The 26,392-nt window shown below is 38.3% G+C and overlaps 3 protein-coding genes across 4 annotated transcripts in view; 1 reads left to right on the top strand and 2 right to left on the bottom strand.

Annotated features, from left to right (window-relative positions):
- LOC149828679 (ubiquitin carboxyl-terminal hydrolase 6-like) overlaps nucleotides 1–6,544 on the top strand; it is a 115,472-nt gene extending 108,928 nt beyond the window's left edge. The window contains exons 15-18 of one of the 2 annotated variants that reach the window (XM_090017683.1): nucleotides 4,648–4,696; nucleotides 5,805–5,924; nucleotides 6,017–6,091; nucleotides 6,194–6,544. In XM_090017683.1, coding sequence (XP_089873809.1) covers nucleotides 4,648–4,696; nucleotides 5,805–5,924; nucleotides 6,017–6,091; nucleotides 6,194–6,249 — 300 coding nt within the window. In that variant the 3' untranslated portion in view covers nucleotides 6,250–6,544. Of the gene's footprint in view, nucleotides 1–4,647; nucleotides 4,697–5,801; nucleotides 5,925–6,016; nucleotides 6,092–6,193 lie in introns of both variants that reach the window. The other variant, XM_090017682.1, reaches the window with a different exon arrangement.
- Nucleotides 6,545–8,020: 1,476 nt separating this feature from the next.
- Nucleotides 8,021–26,392, bottom strand: part of LOC149828677 (DEAD-box ATP-dependent RNA helicase 15-like) — a 31,416-nt gene continuing 13,044 nt past the window's right edge. The window contains exons 4-12 of the mRNA XM_090017681.1: nucleotides 22,385–22,557; nucleotides 22,026–22,257; nucleotides 21,756–21,874; nucleotides 21,118–21,174; nucleotides 20,819–21,003; nucleotides 8,804–8,948; nucleotides 8,629–8,712; nucleotides 8,493–8,556; nucleotides 8,021–8,333 (exon numbers count right to left, since the gene is read on the bottom strand). Of these exons, the coding sequence (XP_089873807.1) occupies nucleotides 8,323–8,333; nucleotides 8,493–8,556; nucleotides 8,629–8,712; nucleotides 8,804–8,948; nucleotides 20,819–21,003; nucleotides 21,118–21,174; nucleotides 21,756–21,874; nucleotides 22,026–22,257; nucleotides 22,385–22,557 (1,070 nt within the window). The 3' untranslated portion in view covers nucleotides 8,021–8,322. The remainder of the gene's footprint in view (nucleotides 8,334–8,492; nucleotides 8,557–8,628; nucleotides 8,713–8,803; nucleotides 8,949–20,818; nucleotides 21,004–21,117; nucleotides 21,175–21,755; nucleotides 21,875–22,025; nucleotides 22,258–22,384; nucleotides 22,558–26,392) is intronic.
- On the bottom strand, nucleotides 14,204–17,309 carry LOC149828678 (uncharacterized). The gene is made up of 2 exons (XM_090017680.1): nucleotides 14,830–17,309; nucleotides 14,204–14,717 (listed from the first exon to the last, which is right to left on the bottom strand). Exons 1-2 carry the CDS (start codon nucleotides 16,592–16,594, stop codon nucleotides 14,329–14,331), a joined length of 2,154 nt encoding a protein of 717 aa, XP_089873806.1. The 5' UTR covers nucleotides 16,595–17,309; the 3' UTR covers nucleotides 14,204–14,328.

The following is a 26,392-nucleotide window of genomic DNA, read 5'->3' as shown; positions in this document are numbered from 1 at the left end:
ATTCTGGTTTAAGGAGAAAACTCAGTTGCGAATACGCAAACGCCAAATACTTGTTTTACTTTTTGAGACAGCGAAAAATACGAGCTTGAAATCTTGCATATGAAATCCTTTTAAAAATAGAGATTCGGCGAGGATGCGCAAATCTGCATCTTTAAATACATGCACGCGTAATCTAAAGTAGGCAGGAGTACGCAAAACTGCATACTTTATAAAGTTATATACATATATAGTAAAACATAAGTATATGCACATTACAGCGCGACGACAAAGTAAATGACATAAAGCAAGGCCCGATGTGTGAAACCACACATCAGGCGAAATAAATTGCGTAAGTGATGCTCAGTGTACGAAACCATACATTGGGCTAAATAAATTGCGTAAGCAATGCACGATGTATGAAACCGTACATCGACTAAATAAATTACATAGGCAAGAGCCTGTGCACGTTATAGCGTGACGACAAAGTAAATGACATAATTTAAATAGACAAGAATACGCAAAACTGCGTTCTTGAGTTAAAAGCATATATATATATAATACGTACAAGTTAGAAGTATTCTGACATTTGTTCTCGTATGCAACTTTCCTCTACCTCGGAGATGGTTTGAATCTTTGATGATTCCGAGTGTAGGTTTTTAAAGGCTTGTGCCTTGGTAAGCGTGTCTCATCTGTTGCACCAATGTAGTGCGTTAAAAGATATTTTATCGTGTTGCGAAAAGAACGATGCAACAAACTTAATTTAACAGAATAAGTAACATTTGTGTCGCAGGGGTTGAATCCGAACCCAGTTTGAGTTAGTTGGACTCAAAGCTAGTCGAGTTCAGCCCGGCGGCACCTGACCAGGCAGGACAAAGGGAGAGCAGGCAGGGCAGCTCGGTGGCTCGACTGAGTCGAGCCGTGCCCATTCTGAGCCCCAGGGTGCACCCCGATTTGGGGCACCCTGGTAGAAACCAAACCCAGGTTGGCACAACGGTAGCCTTTTGCTACCATAGCCTGGGGCGGCGAAAGAGAGGGGTGGGTGTCGGGTGGAGCTAGCTCGGTCCCTCCACCCGGCCAACCTAGCGAGAGGGGGGGGGTTGTGTTTGCCTAACCCCGTCTGTCTTTCCAGAAAAAGGAGGCAATGAGAGGGTGCTCGGCACCCTCTCTCCTGGAGAGCCAGAGCCACCGTCGTTGGTGGCTTTGGGTTGCCGGCGAGGGAAATACAATAGTGGGGGTGGGGTTGCGGCTTCATCTGCCCCACCTGGTCGGCAGGGGAAGGAGAAGAGGAGAGGGTGCTTGGCACCCTCCCTCCTGGCGAGCCAGATCCACCACTGCTGGTGGCTCTGGTCTGCCAGCGACACACAAGGAAGAAAGGAGAGGAGAGGGTGCTCAGCACCCTCCCTCCTGGCGAGCCAAAGCCACCACTGCTGGTGGTTCTGGTTTGCCGATGAAAAATAGGGAAGAGAAGGGAGGGCAGCACCCAAGTGGTGCCGCCACTTCTGAAAAAAAGAGGGGAAGAGCGGCACTCGGGTGGTGCCGCTGCTTCTGGTAGGGTGGCGGCATCGAGTGATGCCGCCACCACTGAAAGAAAGAGGGAAAGGTCTGAGAGAGAGAGAGAGGCTCGGGTGAGAGTTAGGGAGAGAGAAACGGGAGGGAGGCTCCAGTGAGATGCAGGGAGGGTCGGAGTCGAGCGTTAAAAAGAAACCCCCGGGTTGGATCCGACCAGATCCAAACATTTTTTTTTCAAAAACACGAGTCTTACAGAAATGGGTAGGTGCTAAATTGATACGTGCTAAATGGGTTTTTTTGCTCTTTCGGTAATTTTTTTCGCAATTTTGACCCCATAAATGTGTTGGGAACGATCGATTTATGAGGAATCCGCACCTGGATCATGTGTTTTTGATGAAAAAATGATATTTGAAGCATCGAAAGTTTACAAAGATTTTGGACCGTTGATTTTTCAAACCTTATAAAAACCCACCCATGTGTCAGAATCAAACACTTCAAGAGCTGATCCCTATAAAATCAAGTACATAGATCACATCCTATGTCACAGGGATTCGGCTAGCAGGGTGCCGCACCCGCGTCGACTCGACGCGGGTGCGGTCAACCCGATCCTAGGTGCGTTGACCGCACCCAGGGTCATTTCGGTCCTTTTTTGGATTTTTTTTTTAAAATTTGCTCTACGAAATGGGCTGCGGAATTTTAAAAAAAAAATTGCTGACAGTTGCTTGCTACTGCTGCTCTTGTTTTATAAAGGGGCACTTGTGTCCACAACATCTGACGAGCTTTGTTGGCATACCATGCTATTCCTGCCTCCAAACAATTAATTCGCAGCGTTGGAAAACATACTGTTAACTTGGAAATGATGATCCATCTTCCTCAAAAATTAAAACCAAAATTCAAGAGCCTTTTGAAGTCTTTATCCTTCAAGGCTTCAACGATCCAGATCCTTCTTCGTCAAGGATTTTTTCTCTCCATAATAAATGATAATGGTGTTGGTAGCCTTGGTGGCTATTAGTATTCACTTTTCTCCTGACGAGATGGGTGCTCTAGCCGTAGCCTTGTGTAGACCTCTCTTTTCCACATGTCGAATCCAATAAATTTCTTTTAGCTGTCAGTTGTGTGCAACTGTATATAAAATGAAATTTGAAGAACCCTAGGCAGTGGCGTGGCAGTGGCGGTGGAGCCGTAGGCCTCGTGAAGACTCTCTCCAACAAACCACATCAAACCTTTGCTAATATTTTTTTTTCGTGAAGACCAGGGAGTTTCAGACATGATTGAATCATGACAGTCAGCAGAACGCAGCAGGCTGGGTCGATCAGATTGCCAATCCTTTCGGTTCATCAATTTTGTCCCATTGCGCCAAAGTACACAACAAGCAAAACGTGGGTAACAAGTCTTCAAACAAACACCAGCAAAAAAAAATTGGACCCCCGACCCACGTCGGGGGAACCTATATATATATATATATATATATATATATATATATTACATTTTTGCCCCTGCCGCACCCCCGACGTGGGTTTTTTGGAAGTGCCGAATCCCCGCACCCGCACCCATGTGACATAGATCACATCTATACAGTCAGAATTTAAAAATAAAACAAAAAACCCTGAAAAACTCATTTAGCATGTATCATTTCGCACCTATCCATTACTCTATATATTTATATTTACCCTCCCCGCACCCCTGAACCCAAGTTCTTTTAAAATGCCACATCCTCACCCGCACCCGCACCAGCATCTATGTGACCCAAGTATTCATAATACATGGCTTTTATAAATAGCATTGATAACTTTTGTGTATGTTGAACTTATCAAAAGCCATGATTTTCCTTAGTTGATTGAATTGCTTTTAATTACATTATAATGATGTAATTCCCGATCACAACTATGCTTTCATTCTCCTCGAAATGGAGTAAACCCCGCCCCATGTCCAAACTGTTTCTTTCACTGTACTAAATGCCTAATCAAGAGATATTGGCATTTTTTGTCATAAAATTGTCATAGACCCATATTTTGAAATTTTCATTGTTCAACTCTGCCACTGCTGTTCACTGGTTTGAACATTTTCACCTTCTTTCTATAAGTCTCCCCAAAGATGTCAAATTGTTATATTGTCATAACCTGTCACATAGGTATGGGTGTGGTTACAAGGTACAATGTGTACATAGCGTATGATAACAGAATTGATTAGTGGATGGTGCATGCGTATGTCTACACACATACATAGAATAATGCACAATTATACTGTATTTTTTATAAAATGCACTAGTTATGAAGTTCTAGACTGTCAATACATACTAAAAGTCTAGAACATGTTAAATATATATAATTAAGTAATAATTAATAAAATAGTATATATCTAACATTGGACACTTTTGATCTTAAGTATTTTCTACACATTAATTAGATCATAAAATGAATAAAATGCACTACTTATGAAGTTCTAGACTGTGAATACAAACTAAAAGTCTTGAACATGTTAAATATATATAACAAACAACAAACAAACAACTACGCCTTCATCCCAAAACAATTGGGGTCAGCGATATGAACCAAAAAAGAAATTCATTTTGGGTCTTCCACATGAATCCTTTTCCTCCAATCATTTCTATCCAACGCCATGTCCTCGGTGAGGTTCAAAGCATTCATATCCTTTCCTATCATCTCCATCCAAGTCTTCCTAGGCCTACCCCGACCTCATGTTAAATATATATAATTAACTAATAATTAATAAAAAAAGTATATAGCTAACGTTGGATGCTTTTGATCTAAAGTATTATCTACACATTCACTAGATCATAAAATGGATTAAAATGGGTTGAGTCAAGTCCGAAACTAATATATCCCATGCCCAAAGTACCCAAGTACCAGTGGCTGGTAGAACTGTTATGAATAATGAAGAAACTAGTAAAGTACCCGTGTTACAAAGGTCATAACCTTAGTTATTACCATCTGGTTCTTGGTCATTCAAAGGTTGAAACTGTTTGAAGCATTTATATTTATTGTTTAGTGGCTGCTGTTGGGCGATAATCATGTTTCCCATTTCATTGAGGTTTCCGTGGTCTAGATTGTAAGAATGAATGGATTGACTCCTTGCTAAAACCAAGTCTATTCAATTTTTACAAAATATTTGATCTTGCTTTTTTTTTGGTATTTGCAGGAAACCTTAAATGAGAAAAATGATCATAGTGCAGTTGCTAGCCAAGAAGGTAACCTTCTTCTTCTAAGCTATAAGAAAAAGCTAAATATTACAATACCATGCCCAATTGAAAGAATATTTAGTTGTGCCTTTTACAAGCATTTTATGCTTATTTGCATGTTTTCATTCTTATGTCAATAACTGGTATCGATAATAATGAGTTTTAGCTTGTGTCAAATACTACTCATGAACTTATTTTTACAATGATACAATTGATCAAAATAGTAAAAGGCTAGTTAATTTATTCCAAAAGCAACAGGTTTCTTAATCATTTTTTTATTTGTTGGAAAGAAGAGGACAATGTGTGCCCCTTAGAAACAATGACCTTATCTATTGGAACATGGCTGACAAAAATTCCATAAGGGGAAGTTCAGCAGCTACTGATATGTTTGAAGTTAGTGTGCTTTGTTTTGTCCATTTGGTTGGTACACTTGGCTTGAACATGGTGATGAAATAATTGACTTCATAGTTTTTAGCCTATGTTATGTCTTGGTTCCACCTTGTTATTCTGAAGAGCAATTAGATGGTTTTATGAGCTAAGTGGTTGCCCAAAAGTTTTTAGAACATGTGAATATTATGTTACTATTAAAACAAACTATGATATTTTGAAAATTTACCATTTTAGGGTTTCATCTTTTTTAATTATCAGAATAAAATTATGATATTTTAAAATATTGGCTATGATGTTATGACAAGTTGACCTTTATAGTGTTAAGACTAGCCTATGATGCCTTTGATAGACTTGGTGCTGATGTATAGGACTACATCTGAGAAAATCACAACCTGATGATGTTGATTACCACAAGCAGCCCAGATCCATTTATTTTTATACTAGCCATCTAAATCACTTTTTCATGCAAATAATGGAATGCCCTAGTTGACCTCCCAAGCACGTCCAATCTTACAAAGATAAACATCTGCCATTCTTCTGTTCTTTGCATGTGAAACCTTGTGCTTAAAAGTTATCATTCGTAGGTAAATGTGATTTGTTACAATGGTCACCCTAGCTTATTTCACTGTCTGTTTACCATTCATTAAAATATCTGAAAGCAATAAAAAAGAGCCTGAAGAGTTGATCTTCATGCGCAGCTGATGCCAAAAAACCTTCTTTTCAGCAGGTGTCTCATCTGAGAAGAAGATGCACTTGACTGGAATTTATGATCTTGTTGCTGTGCTGACCCACAAGGGGAGGAGCGCCGACTCCGGGCACTATGTTGCTTGGGTAAAACAAGAGAATGGTCAGTCATTTTGATTTAAATACACGTACCAATCCCTCTCCTACCCTTCTACATCTATCCTGAGAGTTGAATGATGCTTTGTCATGGTTCAGGAAAATGGATTCAATTTGATGACGAAAATCCAATCTTACAAAAGGAGGAAGATATCACAAAACTTTCTGGTGGAGGTAAGACTGCATCATTTAGTTCTATAACACCAATCTATGAGCATTAACACTTGGGGACCCCGGGGTTCCCTTCATCCTGTTGTGATATATTCTCTTTAACAGGTGACTGGCACATGGCATATATCTGCATATACAAGGCTCGAGTCATTTACAATTGAAAGGATACCACTCTGGTCTACATGGTAAAACATGAATGTCAAGAGGGCTCATCTTTTGCAAGTGCTTTCCATCACAGGCATGTTTCTCTCATGGCGTTGTTCCGATTGCATAAATGCTTTATTTCCATTGAACAGCAGATGGATGTATAATGTGATGTCTTTGTTAAAGAAATGGTGATGGGAGCTCACATGAGACATTATATGTTCGTTTTAATTCTTGTTTCTCACTGTAAGAAATCGAACTGAATGTTAAATTTTAAGCATAGGAAATGAACAGGAGGTATAAACTCTAAAATGGGAAACATCGTATAAAAATAGAGTTGTTTTCCATGATGATAGGCCATTGCCAGTTAAATCAACTGCTCTGGAGTTAGAGCACCAAAGATCCAAAACAAGGGAGCTTTCTAACTTAAAGTGGGCAGGACAGCAGTGGCCATGTTTGGATTCGTGAAATTGGATTGAATTCCTCTTTTTTAATGAAAGAATTTTGATGGCACTAGGTTTCAATTCTCCCTGTTCTCTTTGATGTAAGAATTTTGACCCATTTCTACAAATCCAAATGTACCGGGCATAGCTTAGATAGACCCGATGAATCAATAACTAAATTGAAGTTGTGCCTGGATTAATGGAATTGAGTAGAATGAGAATTCCTTCAAACTTCCTCTTTCACCAGCCATGCCCAGCGCAAACATGGTTCCCCTAAATGATGTGCGTTTCTTACACCCGCTGACAATAAGACACTTTTCCCCTATCAGGGGAAGTGCTTCCCCATTGTGACACTCTAATTTTCTAAAGGAAAAGAGGATTTTGAATTTAATGGATGGGAGAAAGAGCGCACCCTCAATTCAATGCCAAACTTGCCATTTTGGTAAAGCATAGTCACATTGATTTTCAACCAATCTCAAGGTGGTCCAGTATTGTCTTCTACACTGGCAGTAAAACATAAAACCAGCACTCGACATGAAGGGCCCGACATCAGGTCGGGTACCCTGCCCAAATAAAGTCAGTCTTGGCCCAGCCCGACAACTTATCGGGTCAGGCTTGGGTCCCTGCCCGACTTGGTACCATACTACCAATAAAAAACATAAACAGATACTTTTCAAATTTTATAGTGTGCCCTTTAATGCCGCATTTTACAGTACCGACCTTGAAAAAAACTACAACAGTTTGCCATGACAAGAGGAAAGATTGACGTATCTCCCATATAACATCACACAGGCAAACAGCTGGCCAGTGTATTGTGAGAGAAGGGGTGTCCCCTCCCTCTCTAGGTTTCTCATTTCTTGGAAAGGGCCTTTACAGGTTCCGAGGGAGGTGAACAGCCTTTCCTCTTTCATTTTCTTCTGAATGAAGAAGTTGAGGACGCAGGACAGATGAAGGCGATCAATGGTGCCCAGCAACACGGAGCACCGGAGGTGCACACCGTCTCTCTTGATGGCTGAAAACCGGCTGAATCTCTCACCCGACCCTATCAGGCAGGTCACTGACAAAGGCTTCAAACCCCAACCCGATTAGTGTCAGGCTGGGCCGGGCCTGACCTGACCCAATAACAATAATTCAATAGGGCTTTCGGCAGCTCATCCAATAAATCGGGCAGTCAGACTTTTACGGGCCCCTTACAAGGCAGGCCCAGCGTGACCTGACCCGATGGCCACCCTTAATTATGATTTCCCAATATAGCAGAGAAACACATAGCCTTAGCAAATTCAGAACCTCATCGTTAACCAGCCACATAACATTCGCCTGACAAACTTGAAATTTGAAAACAAGGTTTTCTATGGCACAAAAAATGTGCCGAGGATCTCATTTCATGTGCTATGGTCTTATGAGAACTGAACAAAAAAAACTTATAATTCCGGAGAGACCTATAACACATAAATACGTACTAATCTTCTGCAAAGGCTAACAAAATCTAGGAATATGTGAGCTAACTGTCAAACGAAATATCAGAAAATTCCCCCCAATGAGCTACAGCTTGCACATAAATACATTGACGAATCTTCAATACACCACACAATGGAACCGAACTCTCAGATACTGCAGCGGAACTGCAAGCATTCAGAAGCTCGGACTTTAGGATTGCACTGCAATGAACAAGACCAAGAATTACATGTCAGCATGGATTCTAGAAGCAACACCATATACGAGTTTCTCAGAAATAAAACTCAACCACTTCCGTATGCATGTCTGGAACGCTAATATACAAGATGGAGGGCATGAGGAGCATGAATAAGGAAACATACTATATGTAGAACTATCAATTTCCTCTGGCAGCTCCTTTATATCGACTTCAAACCTCTCTTGAACCTACAACAAGAGCAAAATAAGAGATGGAACGTACCAGCACATTCAGAGAAGCAGATGCAAAGCATAACAAACCTGATTAAGAACATCAGAATCAGAGGCTGAGGATACAAACGTGATTGCAAGACCTTTGGTACCAAATCGGCCAGCTCTGCCAACCTGCACAGAACAAAGAGCTGTAAGCCGCCATGAAGAAGCTAACAGTATGATCTTCAGTCAGGCAACAAGTACAAAATGGTAGGGAACTGACTCTGTGTAGATATGTGTCGGCAGAATCAGGCATGTCATAGTTGATCACAATGTTCACACGCTCAATATCTATGCCTCTGCCAACCAGATCAGTCGCAACAAGTATCCTTTTATGACCCTCTTTGAAACCTTTGTACCTTGTCAATCTGTAGGCATAAACACCTCTTATGAACCAGAGACCGCACACAGATTATTGTTGTCAATTATCATATCATAGACCAACCGAGAAGAGACAATTCATAGGACGCGCACACAGACACACACAACACATTATATATATATATATATATATATATATATATATATAGAGAGAGAGAGAGAGAGAGAGAGAGAGAAAATGCTACCTTATGGATGTACTCAACATAGCTTATTTGATAGCAAAGTCATTAAATTTTGAAACATTGTGAGCCATTGATTTTTAAAGGTCATAACTGGTCAACAAAAAAGTTCATGAAATTTGAAAATCTAAAGCTTCTATTAGGTGGGAGTAGGTGCTCAGGGAGCACCTACTTCCACCTACTATAAATCACAGTTGTAGGTTGCATCTTCTCAATCAGATCTTATAGATATAATTAACACAGTCTATTTGATAGAAATCATGTCTTTTGGACATAAAAATAAGATTTTTTAAGTGATGAAATTTTTATACATTGTGAGCCGTTGATTTTTTAAGATGATAAAAAGCCTGCATGTATGTTATAATCACATGATCCAAAACTTGTTTTCCACTAAATAATAATTGTAGATCATATCTTGTAGGGTCTGATCAACAAAAAATGCTCAATTTTTTTAAAAAAATTTGAAGCTTTTATTAGGTGGGAGTAGGTGCTCTGGAAGCACCTTATCATTACCACACACACAAGTGTGCGCACAGAGTTACAGACTAGCTTTGTCGCTAGGATTCTTATTATTAAATGACTAAATGTAGCTTAGCATGATATTATTTGACCTTTTTAGTGATTTTACAAATAATCATGTCATTCTGTAACTTTTTTTTGTACTTAGATGATAAGTAATGCATTATTTTTGTAGAAATCAAAAGTTAGCAAACCCCAGCCAAGTAACCCGAGTTGGCACTCCTTTCATAAGTCAACCATAGACAATCCAATTCCCAAGTCACCTGGTTTTTGAAAAATGCTTAAAAGAACATTTGGGACAAGAGATGAAAAGAAACAGGCTTATAAGAATAAATTAAGTAAATGAAATTGTTGCCTGAAATATTTGTTAAAATATGTAATCTCATATCTCATATGTAATCTTTTTTCTTTTCTTTTCCCTTAACTAGCTTTAGTTAGCCTTAGTTAGGATTTAATTAGAAATTAGGTTTTAGTTTGGACCTTTTTTAACCATCTCCTTTTTTACTAGTCAAAAAGCACTTTTTGACTAAAGTCGTTGGACTCCCAACGGCTCTAAATTGAGCCATTGGGAGTCCAATGACTCCCTTGATGGCTTTTTCCTCTTCCTCTATAAATATGGGGTATTGTCCCCTTGTAATGCATTCAAGTGTGTGGGATTTTCTCCCAAATTAATGAAGTTTATTTTTCCTCTTCATTTTGTATACCCTTTTTTCGGGTATTGTGTATGAATCCTAGAGGTTCTTGTGCTTGAGCTCTCTTTATGAACCCTTATGGTTCTTGTAATCTCTTTGTGGGCATTTTTTGAGAGATATTTTGGTTGTGGGTTACATTTTCTTACATGGTATCAGAGCCAATCAAAAGTTTTGTTTTTCGTGCATTGGAAATCGTGTCATTTAAGTTTCTTTCAAAAGAGTGAAGTCTCCTTGAAGAAGTGGTTGTTTGAAGACTTGAACGCTTGAAGGACTACTAATTTTTCGCTATTTTGTGGTAGAGTATCCTATTCTTTACTTATTTTAAGTTTTGTCTCTTTTTCTCTTTTTTTTCTTCTCGTTCACAAGTTTGTAAAATGGATGACAATGATAATGCCACTATTAAGCTCATAAAACTCAATGATTCAAATTACGTAACATGGGCTTCAATCATGAAGCACCTTATATGAGGAAAGGGATTATGGATATTAGTGGATGGAACCGACGTGGAACCTAAACTAATTCTTACCAAAGAAAAAGAAAAAGAAATACCTCTTTCGGAGGTAGAAAAGGTTAAAACTATTTTCATGTATGAAAAAAAGTGGAAAGAATGAAAAATGGGACATGCCAAAATCATGTCTTGGCTCATATCAAGCCTAGCCAAATTTGAACACGCCAATGATGCGTGGGATTACCTTAAGAGAATGTACTCTCTCAAGGATATTGCCCACATATGCAATCTTCAAGAAAAAGTCCGTAATATGGTTCAAGGGAACAAGAGCATTAGAGTATTACAATAGCTTGTCCGAGTTATGAGAATAATCAGCCCTCCTTGAACCAAGGTGGCATTGTCCACATGATATAGAATTTCGCCAAAATCAAGTGAATGTGGAGCATTTCTTCCAATTTATCAATGGTTTGAGATCGGAATTTGAGTCAACCAAATTTGTTCTTCTCCATTGGGGTAAAGTCTCTTCCATCGAAGATACAATAGAAGAGTTGAGCATGAAAGAGAACAGACTCAAGAAAAGAATTTCCAAAGGTGATGATGATTCAATCTTAGCAGTATCTAGACCGAGAAATCATGTTCACCCATATAAGCCTCCACATGTTGGGAGGACTAATGATGAAAAATACGGAAGCGAGTTTGAAAGAAGAAAAGTCATTTGATATTATTGTCCTGAACAAGGACACGTCAAGACGTACTGTCCAAAATTAAAAAGACCTTATGAAAAGAAAGCTGCTACAGACATCCATTGAGAATATGTCTCTAACTCAATTGGTGGAGGCGCTTCAACCTCTTCTAAAAGAAGTTTCTTCATCTGCTGGAGCCGCTGTCTCTTCCGTCGGCATCTTTGATCCTAGTAAATCTCTTTGGCTTCTTGACTTTGGAGCTTCTTTTCATATGACACCCAACATAAAATTGCTATCACAATGTCATAACTCAAGTGGATTAAATGTTTTTACTGCAGACGGAACATCTCTTGAGATTAAAGGAATAGGCTTTTTTGAAAATATTTTTCAAAATTCAAAAGGATTTTATATCCTAAAAATTAGATATATTCTCAAACTTAATCTAAATCTTTTATCAATTTCTTAATTAATTGACCATGGGTATAACGTTTTCTTATCTTCTCGTGATTGTCGAGTACAGGATCACCAGTTAAGGAAGCGGATTGGGGAAGGCCATAGAGAAGGAGGCTTGTACTACATGAATTTTTTGGAAATACCCAAGAATACACTATATTGTAACGTTCAAAAGTTAGATTTGGATCTTTGGCATAAAAGATTTGGGCATCCTGTATATCTAAGATTCAATTTTTTCCAAACATGGAAAAATTTTGTAATTTTGAAGCTTTTACATGTGAAAAATGTATTCTTGAAAAAATGAAAAGACTATCTTTTCAAGAAAGAACCTTTGTTTCTACACGACCACTTAGTTGATACATTCTGATGTTTGGGGTCCCGCACCTGTTATATCAAAGGGCAGCTTTATGTATTAGGTGATTTTTGTAGACGACTTTACACGACACACTTGGATTTATTTTCTTAAACATAAATCTGAAGCTTTCTCTTATTTTCAAATATTTTACAATATGGTCAAAAATCAATTTAAATAGGATATTTCAATATTTTACACTGATTCAGGGGAAGAATTTTTATCAAAAGAATTTAAAGATTATTTGAACTTGTATGGGATTTCACATCAAAAATCATGTCCTTACACCCTTCAACAAAATGGTTTAGCTGAAAGAAAGCATAGGCAGATTATAGAAACAGCAAGGACACTTCTCATTACACATCCAGTACCAAAAATTTTATGAGTTGAAGCAACTTTAACTGTTGTTTATCTTATCAATAGGATGCTTTCTTCCTCGATAAACAATATTTGTCCAACTAAAAAACTTTATAAGCAAACTCCATATTACTCTAGGTTGAGGGTATTCGGGTGTAAATGTTTTGTGTTCACATATAAGAATGATAAATTCTCTCCACGTGTTATTTTTTGTGCCTTTTTAGGTTATGCAAATCATCAAAAGGGTTACAGGTGTTTCGATTTTAAAAATAACAAACTATATGTCTCAAGAAATGTATCTTTTTTGGAAAATGAAAGTCCCTTTGAAAATAAAGATTCTACGAAAATAGATGAGTACTTTTTTTTATTGAACCTAGTTCCAATGAGTAATGAAAGGGATATCGATCAAGATGATCAAAATGATATCACTAACACAGAACCAGTTAATAGCACCCAAGATTGTATTCAATATTCTAGACGAGGAAACTTAGAAAGACCATGTGCCTTTGCAAAATACACAAAGAAACAAGACCTTGTGTCTTCAACTAGAAAGTCCACTAGAATCTCAAAAGTCCCTGAAAATTTTGTGGCATATGAGTCTTTTTCACCAAATTATCAAGCCTACATCGCCTTAATTCATTATTATGAAGAACCCTCCAGTTATGCTACAGCTAAGGATCAACTTGAATGGGTCAAAACCAGAGTTGCCAGTCGAGGAAGCGGGAGCGGGAAGCGATACGGGAAGCGGAAGCGGGAAGCGAGGCACTTTCAAAAATTTAGGAAGCGGGAAGCGTGGGACCACTTAGGAGCGAACCGGGAAGCGTCTCAGAAGCGACATAGGAAGCGTCTCGGAAGCGACATAGGAAGCGAACCGGAAGCGACCTAAGAAGCTATAAATTTCTAAATTGTAAATTATAAGCTACAATGTTCTAAACTCTAAGTCTCACCTTAAAATTAACATAATCCACTACTTCACTTCATCATGCAAGATTCAAAATAAAAGTATACCAAAAAAATATTATAAGACCATGACAAAAAAGTAACATAAAAGTTTTTAAGTTGGACAACTCCAACTACATCATAAAAAAAAATAATACTTCAAGAGTTCATTAATCTGTCATCTTTCTCTTCCCCCTTCAAGTCAGCAATAGATCGCGAACTTTCTGCATCATCACGTGCATCTTGTCCTCCACGACCATGTCTTCTGCTCCTTCCTTCATTTCCTATAATGAATACGTTAAAAAGTTAAAATGTTCAAAAACCATAATTTAAAATATAAAAAACACAATATCAACATACCTTGCCTAGGTGGAACTGATGGTCGCTCTTGTATATCTGCAGTTCTACTAGCTCTGATGGATTGATTTGTATCCTCTTGAACTTCATTTGTACGTATAATTATTGGAGGTAATGGAGCTCTTGGTTGTGCATCTTTATGTTTGGATTTGGAAATAGTGCTTGATTGTTGTGCACTATCATCCAAATCTCTCCATCGCATATCCTCTAATCTCAACGTATTTTCTTCTACAATAGGAAGTTCTGGATTGATATCCCATTTTCGACTAGGCCCTTCTTTATAGCGATTGTTGCACCTTTTATAACAAGAATATAAAATATGAATGCTAATAAACAATCAATGATAAAAAAAGAGAAAAAAAATACCAAAACAAAAGTACAACACAGTTTAATTATACCTGTCAATCAATCGAAGATTGGAATGAATATACACTAAGGTATCAGCACGATCTTCATTGAGCCTATTTCTTTTAACATTGTGAATGTAACTATAGGTGCTCCACACTCTTTCTGCAGAAGATGTGCTAATAGGTTGAGATAAAACCTTAATGGCTAATGCTCTCAACTCCGGTGTATCACCACCATAAAAACGCCACCAATTAAGCACTGACATTGTAGGATTCAGTGCATCTATTCGTGCTGCATTTCGGCTAAATCTTTCACTTCTTGATGCAAAAGCCACAAGTTGTGACTTATAAAGTGTAGATAACTCTTCATTTCCAGAAGATATGACTTCAAGCGCAAGCATTGCACCGTCTAAGATATCATTATCCTTTTCTGCAAAAAAAAAATGTTTAGTAACTATAACAAGAGAAATGCAAATGAAATAATAAAATAATTAAATCATTTAACTTTAAACTTCATTAAATAGATAGAATTAAATTTTTACCAGGAGAAACTCGTTTGACCCCTCCTGCTGCTGGGATTTTGAGATACTCCGACTCGTAATATTTTGGAGTAAGCATGTGGGCTAGACTATGGAGAGGCACATTCATTCTGTCCCATCTATTTGAGACAATCTTATGAATCTTTTCATATAAATCTGGTTGTCCTTTTAGATTGTCTTTGATTTCCCCCAACATGTTGTCCATGCCTTCATACACTTCACCAATTATAGGACCTTCCTGATCACAAAATTTAATCATCTTATAGATGGGTTTTGTAATCAATAATGCTAAACGTACAGAATCCCAATATTCTTCATCAAGAACAATTGTTTCTGTTGTAACAGCCATTTTTTTCATAATTTCATCCGTGCATGATTGCTTCCAATCACTCCATCTATCTGAAATTACTGTGAGCCTTAAGCTCTCCCTCACATCAAGCAAGCGTTTCAAAGTAGTATAATGTGAAGCAAACCTTGTTTTTGCAATCTTTATTAATTCTAATTTTTCATTGCTTCTAAAGATTGCTAGTGCTTTTGAATGATTTATAATATACTTCACAATTTCTTTACTCTGCAAATATGTTTCTCCCAACCAATGAAACTCATGTGCCAAATCCTTGAAGATCAAATTAAGTGTGTGCACAACACAAGGTGACCAAAAAATATACTTGTACGTTTGTTTTAATTCTTCACCTGCTAACTTGCAATTTGCTGCATTGTCTGTAATCACTTGCACTACATTAGAAGGCCCCACAAGTTTAAATCCCGTCTTCAAAAACTCGGCAATGTTTGCAGCTGACTGTTGCACATTAGAAAAATCGCTTGCATATAAGAACATCGAGCCAAAACAGTTTGAGGCAAGTATATTTATCAAGTGTTTGTTCTTGATATTTGTCCAACCGTCTGAGACAATGGAAACTCCAAACTCCTCAAACTTTTCTCGAAATTCATTTAACTCCCTGTGAACACACTCTTTCTCACTGTCAAGCAACGTTGTTCGCGCTTTTTCATATGATGAGGGTTTATATCCGAGCACTTTACTAACTGCAGATATCATCTCTTCCCAATATGGTGATCGAAGCACATTGAAAGGTATGTCATTTGCACACAAAAATCTGATAATTTTGTGATCTACATCATCTCTTTCTACCTTTTTAAAGGTATCACGAATATCAACTGTTTTTCGGCTTCCACTAGATGATGTAGTCATACTAATAGGCTTCTTCGGAGTATCAATTCTTGATCTCCTCAACTCAAATGCACTTGATGAAACCTTCACTCGACGAACTTGCCTCTTAATTTTTTTTGCCAATTCTGCATTTTTTGCAACTTCAGGGCAAAAGGCAATCCCAACACTTTGTCCCTTTGGAGATCCCATGAGATGTGCAAAAACTCGAGTATATGACCCATGATAAATATTTTTGCAGTGCCTGCACATAAAAACTTGGGTTCCACCTTGCTTTCCTTGCCCACTCTTCTTTTGTTTCAATACATGGCGCCATAGCACTGTTGTTTTATGCATGCTAGGTGGTTCATCATCTTGGTCATCTTCAGAATAGTAGTCATCCAAGTCATATTCTTCTTCATCTTCCTCATCAAAACAATTTTCGTTTCGGTCCTCAAACTGATATGGACAAGCAGAAGACCTCTTCTTGCCCTTCCCAACACCACTAGATGATTCATGCTCCAAATTGTACAAAGAATCGTCATCGTCATCAGAATTATCGTGATCATAGCTTGAGATGGTCAATAATGAAGCAAAGAACATGCAAATATATCTGCATCATAAAAGTATCAGAATCAACCTAAAACACTTAAAAAAAGCTATTATTAACAGTAAATAATGGAGAGTGAAGAACACAAAGCATGGGGATGTAAACAAAAGACTAAGCTAAAAAAGGGGGGGAAATTACGTGCAATCTGACTATCACTGAACTAAATACTCAAACAGGCACTTCAAGTTCTAATAAGAAACAAGCAACATAAATAACTGAGAATATAGAGAGAGAATAGTTTGATTGAACTGCTAAATCAGATCAAGAACATATAAATCCAGTTTTCTTTCAGGACTCCACTAAAGTTCAATACCCAACTCATTGGGAAATTCTCCAAGTACCCATCAACTTAATTTTGCACAAATGGAGAACATTAAAGTGCTACCAGCCTTGGCAAACATTGATCTCTGAGACAATAGACTTAGAACTGAGGTTCTAAATCATTACGGTTATCTTCTTCATGATAATGTTCATTTACTATTTGTACCAGCTCACATCCTCCAGCAGCTCTCAGCCTCTCACTGTACATCGGACTGAAGAAATAGCTTTTAAAATGTGGGAACAGCACACTCAAATGCTCTCCAATAAAACAATAATATTGCATATTATACCCGTTATACACCAATTAGCAAAAAAATTATTCATCAGTGTAGAATAGTTAAGATCATTAAAACCATCAACAATATCATGTTATCTCTAATGATACTTCCACCCCATCCGGTGCACTGATTTTCTTTGCCAACTGATGAAGTATAAAATGAACTTCCACATACACTATCACCATCATATCATAAACAACTGAAGAGTTAAATAAGAAGCTACAGCACATAATGGCTAATGCAAATTAACAATCCAGCTATATCAGAAAAGTTTTGTGACGAATACATACCATCTGTTTAGATAAGAAGTTAATATTACATTGCTTACGCTATCAATAGACTAGTATCATGGAGACAATAAAAAACAACCCACTGCAGAATGAATAAAAAAAACGGCTGCGATAATGAATCATAAACTAAAAAAACTACAAACAAACCCTTGATCTACAGGAACAAAAAAAACCTTGATATACACCCTAAAAAAAAAAACCTGCGATAGATCTACACCGAGAAAGAAAAAACCCTTGATCACTTTCCCCAAAACTACCCTATTGGATCCCACTGGTGTTGCTGACTGGAGGGGAGCTCGCACGACAGAGAGATAGAGAGAGTGACAGAGCGTGAGAGAGGGGGATAGCGTACCTGAAGGTGAACATCTTCATCTTCGAAAGTCGGTGGAGGCCACCGGAATTTTTTGAGGTCGCCGGAACTCGGAGCTCGCCGAAAACTCGAGAGAGAGAGAGAGAGGAGTCGGAACGCGTGAAAAAACAAAACCCTAAGCCCCTTTTGATTTTATTTTTTCACGGGTTTTATAAAATACCCATTTTAACCTTGGTAAAAAATATATTCATGTGTAAAAAAAAAAATTTAAGGGCAAACTCGACCTTTCCATAATAGCGTCCCCCTTTAAAGGGGTACGCGTACCTCTTTAAAGGGGTACCCCTTTAAAGGGGAACGCGCTTCCCTTTAAAGGGGGACGCGCTTCCTCAATTGAACCTGCGCTTCCCCTCGCGTTTCGGAAGCGCTGCGTTTCGCGCTTCCGAAACGCGTCCCGGGGAAGCGCGCTTCCCCTATTCTATAGGCGTTTCCGGTAACTCTGGTCAAAACCATGAAAATTGAATTAGAAGCCTTAGAAAAAGCAAACACCTGGATCATTCAAGATATCCCACCCAACAAAAAACTTATTGGTTGTCGGTGGGTGTACAAAGTTAAGACCAAGAGTGATGGCACTCTTGAGAGATTCAAAGTTCGGTTAGTTGCCAAAGGCTATTATCAAGAATATGGAATAGACTATGAAGAAACCTTTGCCCCAATAGCTAGAATGACCACTGTTAGAATCTTGATAGCTCTTGCTTCTATAAAGAAATGACATATTTTTCAAATGAATGTTAAGAATGTGTTTCTAAATGGAAGTTTAGCTGAAGAAGTATACATGAATCCACCACCAGGATTAATGTCCCTAAAAGAAAACTCTTCGCTTAAATAAGGCTTTGTACGGTCTCAAACAAGCTCTGAAAGGTTTGTATGATAAGTTTAGTAAGGTTATGCTTAATTTTGGTTTTCAATCTTGTCTTGCTGGCACAACTTTGTGTGTTAAGAATTCTGATGCATGTATTATTATTATTCTTCTCTATGTTGACGACATGATCATCACCGAAAGTGATAAATAAGGAGTTTACAATATTAAAAAGTTCTTTAAAACACATTTTGAAATGAGTGATTTAGGTTTTTTAAAATACTTTCTTGGTATAGAAGTTGCATACTCTTCTAGAGGATATTTACTAACTCAATCTAAGTTTGACTTAGATATTGTTGTCAGGTTAGGTATTTCAGATGAAACGTTGACACTCCCGAAGTTGTAAATGTCAAAATGAAGATTGATGATGGAGAACCGCTTGAGAATTCAACTCCTTATAAACAACTTGTCGGGGCACTATCGGATCTTTCTATTACAAGACCTGACATTGCACATGATGTTCATACAGCAAGTCAATTTCAGCATGCTCCAACTTCTGTTCATATGGGAGCAGTTTTGCGTATTATTCGATATATTAAAAAAACTATTTTTTGAAGACTATTTTTGTTTGCTTCCTCTAACCTAGAACTAATTGCTTATACTGATGCAGATTGGGGAGGTGATCCCAATAACCGTCACTCAACTACTGGTTTTTGTTTTCTTAGGTGAATCTTTGGTCTCATGGCGATGCAAGAAGCAACAAAAAGTCTCTCTCTCGTCAACAAAGGCTGAATACAGAACAATAGAGGTTGAATACAGAGCAATGACTACAACCACTATGGAAGTAGTCTGGCTTCGACGCCTACTCTCCGATATGGAAGTCAAAAGTACAGGAGTATCAAATCTCTGTCGTGACAACAAAAGCTCTATCTATATTGCCAGCAATCGAACGTTCCACGAACGCACCAAGTATATAGAGATGAATTGTCACTACGTACGAGAGAAATTTCTACGCGGCACTATCAATCTTCCCTACGTTTCATCAGAATATCAATTGGTAGACTTCTTTACCAAACCTCTCGTTGCTCCTCGATTTCACTTTCTCTTAGACAAACTTTCGGTTATCCAACCGTAAGTTTGAGGGGAGTGTTAAAATATGTAATTTTATCTCATATCTCATATGTAATCTTTTTTATTTTATTTTATTTTCTCTTGACTAGCTTTAGCTAGCCTTAGGATTTAATTAGAAATTAGGTTTTAGTTTAGAGTTTGGATCTCAAAAAACACTTTTTGAGAGAGTCGTTGGACTCCCAACGGCTCTAAATTGAGCCATTGGGAGTCCAATGACTCCCTTGATGGCTCTTTCCTCTTCCTCTATAAATATGGGGTATTGTCCCCTTGTAATGCATTCAAGTGTGTGGGATTTTCTCCCAAATTAATGAAGTTTATTTTTCCTACTCATTTTGTATACCCTTTTTAAGGGTATTGTGTATGAACCTTAGAGGTTCTTGTGCCTGAGCTCTCTTTATGAACCCTTATGGTTCTTGTAATCTCTTTGTGAGCATTTCTTGAGAGATATTTTGGTTGTGGGTTACATTTTCTTACAATATTACTATCCAGAAAAGATAATTCAAAGAATGCAGCACTGAAAGTAATGCAAAGTTAGTAACAGAGCTAATTGTCATTGTTTTAAACTAAAGGTTTCCTTGAAAACTTTTTTCACCGGGTGCAAAGCAGTCTACAGAAGTTAACACCTACAAAATCTAATGAACAAAAAGGAAACAAAAGAAAAGGCATGACTTCAAAAAAAAATGAAACATAAATAGAAAGCTGGAACAAATGCAATAGGGGAGAACTGAGAAGCATCTTGGTTTCTAATTCTTACACGTAAAAGTGAGAGAGCTCCTTTTGACAGGGAAACAAATTAAATTCAACAGATCATGTTGTTCTGAGGAACTTCACATATCCATTTCAGAAACAGCAGTTAAAAAAAGGTATGTGCCTGGTAATGTTCAAATTGTCTAGTCCCATACTAGAATACTCAAAAACCAGATACCGTGTTTTGGTTTATATCATGACAAGGAAACAAATCATATTTTTAGCAGTTCCTCTGTATGTCATTATATTCTTCTTCAAGTATAGACCAAGATGAAAGTTCAAACCTCTCTTCCTGAGACATTCCAGAATGAATACAAATGGAAGGAAAATTGCATTCCACAAGCAATTTGTTGAGTTCTGCTGCTCTATTCACACTTTTGACGAAGATAACAACTTGATTGAAGTCCAATGCATCCAGGAGGTCATTCAACTTGCGGTTCTTTTCCAATTCACTCAACTTTATGTAATGCTGCAAACAAAAGTTAAGATTAAAAAATGAATAAGAGAAGCACAGGTCCTGCTGCTAAAGCACAAAAACAAGAAGCTTTGTTAACTTGTAATTGCAAATGTGATGTAGAAGCACCTGTACAAGACCATGGAGTGTCAACTTGGCTTCATCATCGACATAAATTTCCATTGGCTGAAAGGGAACAAACGTCAGGTCAAACCAGATTAGAGACTGTCCTCAACTCTCAAAGTGAATCCAGGGTCAAAATGAATAATGCATCACCAGCTTCCCCAACCAAGATTCAGTCCAATCTCATTCCAAATTTCTGGGTACAAATCCCTCTCCAGCTCATTCACCAACACTAATTCCAGAAGACCCAGGCCCAAAGTATACTGTGATCACTAAGTCATACAAAAGCCCCAATAGACCAATATCTATAATCCCTAAAAGAGACTGACAAATTTAGTAGAACAATCAGAAAGGAAACAAATTATGGTCCAGATAGAATGACCAGGGAAGCAGCAGAGCAGATCCACCTAGGAAGATTAAAAGAACCCTCATATGAGACACATCCTCGACTGATGTAACAAGGCTCAATTCCCCAGGAAGAAGATAATCATTCAGATGCACTAGATCTACCAAACCCATTAGACACCCCAGAAGTATATAACTACTGACAACAAAAGTTGCTACTGACTAAATAACTCTAGCAGAAAAGCTGGCAACTGTAAATGACAAAATAAGTTTTCTGCAGCATTGCCACAGGACATTACATCTTGCATAAATTTCTTGCAAACAGGGCGGATTTCTTTGCTGAGTGTTGCTGAGAACATCATAACTTGTTTATCATGAGGAGTCATTTTGAAGATCTCCTGCACATCTCTCCGCATGTCTACATCTCAAGAACAAACCAGGATGATAAAAAACAGCAGAATAACATATATAGAGATCATGATACTTAGAAAGACGCTTTTCTTAATTATCTAACATCATAAACAGCTGAGAACAAGTTGCAACATGAAAGAAGCAAGCAAAATACATACCAAGCGACTCAAGCATTTTATCACACTCATCAAGAATAAAATGCCTCACATTCTTCAAAGCAAGGTCTCTATCCCTGGCCAGAGCCAATATCCTTCCAGGTGTCCCAACAACAATGTGCGGGCACTCATTTTTCAATAAATCTTTGTGTACTTTGATGCTAACACCACCATAGAAAACAGCAACCTTGATATCTGTCAAGTATGTACTGAACCTTTCAAACTCATTGCAGATCTGAAAAAGGAGGTTTCAACATGCAAACAGTTCAGCCATACGCATCATACAATAAAGGAAGAGCAACAAATTACATAAATCAGGAAGATGAGAAGTGGATAAAACTCAGTAGAGTATGAATATACACCTGATATGCCAACTCCCTTGTATGGCATAAAACAAGTGCTGCAACTTGACCTGCAACAGGCTCAATCTGCTGCAGGGTGGAGAGTACGAAGACAGCAGTTTTCCCCATCCCAGACTTTGCTTGACAGATGACATCCATCCCCAGGATCGCCTGAGGAATGCACTCGTGTTGCACTGATGGTAACCACATGAAGGAAGGAAATCCGCAGTAAGTAAAAAATAACCTTTGGGTCCTTCTTGATCCTTTTATTTGAAAGATTTAGTATACCAATTTTCTCCTACAGAAGTAGGAGCATAGAAGCAGTATATTACCTATCACACAACACCACATATAGTTAGCAGACATGATCAATTAGAAGTAGGAGCATAGAATTAGTATATACCTGAAAACAACAACACATAGTTAACAGTGATGATCAATTATAAAAGATGAATTAAAAAGGTAAATGCAAAACTTGATGAAAGGCCTCTGGGAAAACAACTAATCCAAGTAATGTCAAAATGCCCCAAAAGAGCCAATCCCGCTTGCAAAATGAGGAGTCGAACTAAAAAACTTGAGAGAAACCAAACCAAAAACACTGTAGAGTAGTACGCCAAGTATTCACTTAAGCGTGATTCTGACAACATATGCCATTCATGAAAATGACAAAACAAGAGATTCAGTACTGACAGTACTACAACAGCACAATGGTTTTGACTAAATCCTAGATATCATCAATAAACAATTGAGACAGGGAATATAAACATCATATTTCACCTTGTAAGCTATGTCACATGGGTGCGGGTGCAGGTGCGGGTGCGGGTGTGGGTGCGGGTGCGGGGATTCGGCACTTCCAAAAAACCCGGGTGCGGGGGTGCGACAGGGGCAAAAATGTAAATATATAAGGGGGTCCGGGGGTTATCCTATTGCATCCAATTTTGAAAAAAAAAAGCAGTTTGCAATTGAGCCAGCTGAGTGTGGTTCATTCAACTCATGCTTGTCATGAGCTCAATCTTGATCGGATTGCTGGAGTTATAAGCCGAGTTTGAACACCCCAAGCTGGGTTGTTTATGAACACTGGTTGCTGATAATAGTGACGTTATGTGGGCTATCAGCTTGGGTCCTTTGCACAATAAATGGTGGTGATTAGGGCTGTTAAGGGGAGTAATATGCAGGTAGGATTTGGGTCATGATTTTTGTCATGTACCTGACCTGATCCAAGTATAAAATGCATTATTTATAATAAAAAATCTGAAATTATGCAGGTCTGAATCTGGAATTCCACTTTTGTAACCCGATAAAACCCGAGCCTGAACTCGAGCCTGTGATTTGTTATTTGAGGGGGGTCAGATATACCCTAATGGGTCGTGTACTAGACCCGTTGACAGCCCTAGATGAAGAGAACGAACGGGTGATGATCTCATAACACCGATTTGGCAAATCAACGATCTACTCAATCGCAGTTAAATGCAAATAATTAAAGTTTAAGCTGCTTTTGTAAATGTTAGATAAGTTTTGGGTTTATTGAATTTACTTTAGAAAAAACCTGATAAATTTACTGAAAAAAAAATAAAACTGGAATAAATAAAGAACGAAATATACGCTCCCGTCTTCCCGCATTTTTTCCTCTCTCTCTCATCGATGCATCCCCAAACCCTAAGATTTCCGATCGCGGAGAGCCCCATTCCGGTCGACAATCATCTCCACTTCTACCCATCTTCCCGATTTCGCGTTTTTCCCAGTTTTTTCAGGACCGATTTCGCGAAATCCCCTGGTTTCCCATGCATCAAGCATGGGCTTCCCACGATCAGGAACTGTGAAGATCTCGGCTCCGCCACCCCAAAGAGGATCGACTCCGACCGCCAGCAATCGACGGGAGCTCACGAAGCCAGCGACATCGAGGCGAAGAACGTCGACATCGCGACGCTCGGGAACCTCTACGTCGACATTGTCCTCGGTGTGCCCAGCTTGCCACCCGCTTCTGCCAAGAATGGACCAAAATGACCCTGGGTGCGGTCAACGCACCCAGGGTCGGGTTGACCGCACCCGGTGCCGCACCCGAACCCGCGTCGACGCGGGTGCGGCACCCTGCTAGCCGAATCCCTGTGACATAGCTTGTAAGGCTACTATTCATTTGTCCTAGCTTTGATTTCATCATTAATTTTGAATTCACTTCATCAAGGAAGTCAGCAACATGAAATTTGCAAAGAATCTCAGCAAGTGATTCACCGTTTTCCAACGAGAAGCCACCAAGTACACACATCACATGCAGAACCCAGCCAGGGAGCTATGTCACAGGGATTCAGCCAACAGGGTGTCGCACCCGCATCAGCGCAACTCGACTCGAGTGCGGGTGAGGGTGAGGCACCCGGTGCGATCAAGCCGACCCTGGGTGCGGTCAACGCACCCAGGATCATAAGTGTCCATTTTGGACCCAAAAAAAATTACGAAAGGTGGTGATACGAGTGTATATCTGTTAAAAATTATATACATAATAATATATATACTCTCCAGCACCCCCGCACATGTACCCGCACCTATGTGACATAGCCAGGGAGGTGCTAGTTATCTTGCACCTAGAACCCCAAATGATCTCCTAACATTTGTTCTGCAGTGGCTTCAAAGCATATGATTAGGCAACAAAATCATATTAGGGCAATATTTTACGAGATATATAGTGTTCAATGCAGAAATATCTTTTCAATTTTAGGTCATGGCTGATGCTATTGCTAGAATAAGGGCTTGGGTACCAAATGTGCCCTATCATGCACTGAAGGTACATTCTAGATTCACTTGTAATGAGTCAAGTAGTTGGCAAGTGAGTTCAAAGAGACCTCAGAAGTTACATAATTACAACGGGCAGGTATACAAACAGTAGACAAAGAAACTTAACCGATTTCTTGGTCTTGTGCCCAAAGCATAGTTACTGGAAGCACTTAAAGTAGGTAGGAATCCCAATTACTAGTCATAGGAATCTCGATTCCAAGTAATGACATCATTTGGATGTTAAAATCTTTCGAAAAATGATAGTGATATGAGTACAACATTATTTGGATGTTACACTTTTTCAAATTTTGGAAAATATGAATATATTTAGTTATTGCTTCATAAGGTTGTCTTTTAGATGAATACTTCATATTTATGTTTTGTTCAAGAGAATCATATAGAAGCTAACTTATGTTGCTAGGCTTAGTTAAAGTTTCTTATATTTGTAATATGTGATAAAGTGTGCACAAATTGCTGCACAAATTCTTTATTATTTTAATGCTTGGTGTCCAAGGTAAGCTTAATCATGGGTTGCTTTTTGAACATTTTGTACTTTTGCTGAACACATATTTGTGTACTATTCTCTTAACTAAGTGATCTATAGATATTCTAGAAGAATGATATAGTTATTGATTGTTATATTTTTTAAACACATATTTTTGCATTATTCTCTTAACTAAGTGATCTAGAGATATTCTAGTAGAATGATATTAGTTATTTATTGTTTTCTTCATTGCTTATTTCTTCTTGCCTTCATCAATTTACCAGTAATTCTCACAATCTTACATATTGTTTCCTAAACTATTCCATACAGATTCCTACTCGCTTCATGATTTTGGAATCCTCTAAAATTTTGAAATGGCTACATCCAAATTCAAATACATGCACTGCTTCCCATTTTTTATTTCCTCTGGTAAATAAGACATAAAAGAGTAATATTTTATAAATCAATTAGCATCTCAGAAGGTTGAACTGTTGAAGGCACCAGATGTTTTTGTAGATATACTTTTAAGGTGACCAGAGTTGTAACTTCTAACATAGTCCAACTTATTAATAGCAAGTTAACAAAGTAAATTTCAAGGCAGTTGAAAAAATGATTCAAGATAAATATGTGTTTCGCTTGGCGCCCGTGTGCAATCCATCGTTTGGATCTTATGCTCAAATATATGGATAGATAGATGGAACTAATTATGTCATCGCAATTTGCAAAGCTACATAAAAGTTTATATAATCATACATGAATTATAAATTCGATGCAAAAAA

Source organism: Nuphar pumila, chromosome 9 (genome assembly GCF_984573655.1).
Source record: "Nuphar pumila chromosome 9, dmNupPumi1.hap1.1, whole genome shotgun sequence".
Taxonomy (NCBI): Eukaryota; Viridiplantae; Streptophyta; class Magnoliopsida; order Nymphaeales; family Nymphaeaceae; genus Nuphar; species Nuphar pumila.
The sequence above is the reverse complement of the archived record's forward strand: the minus strand, read 5'-3'. Positions and strand labels throughout refer to the sequence as shown.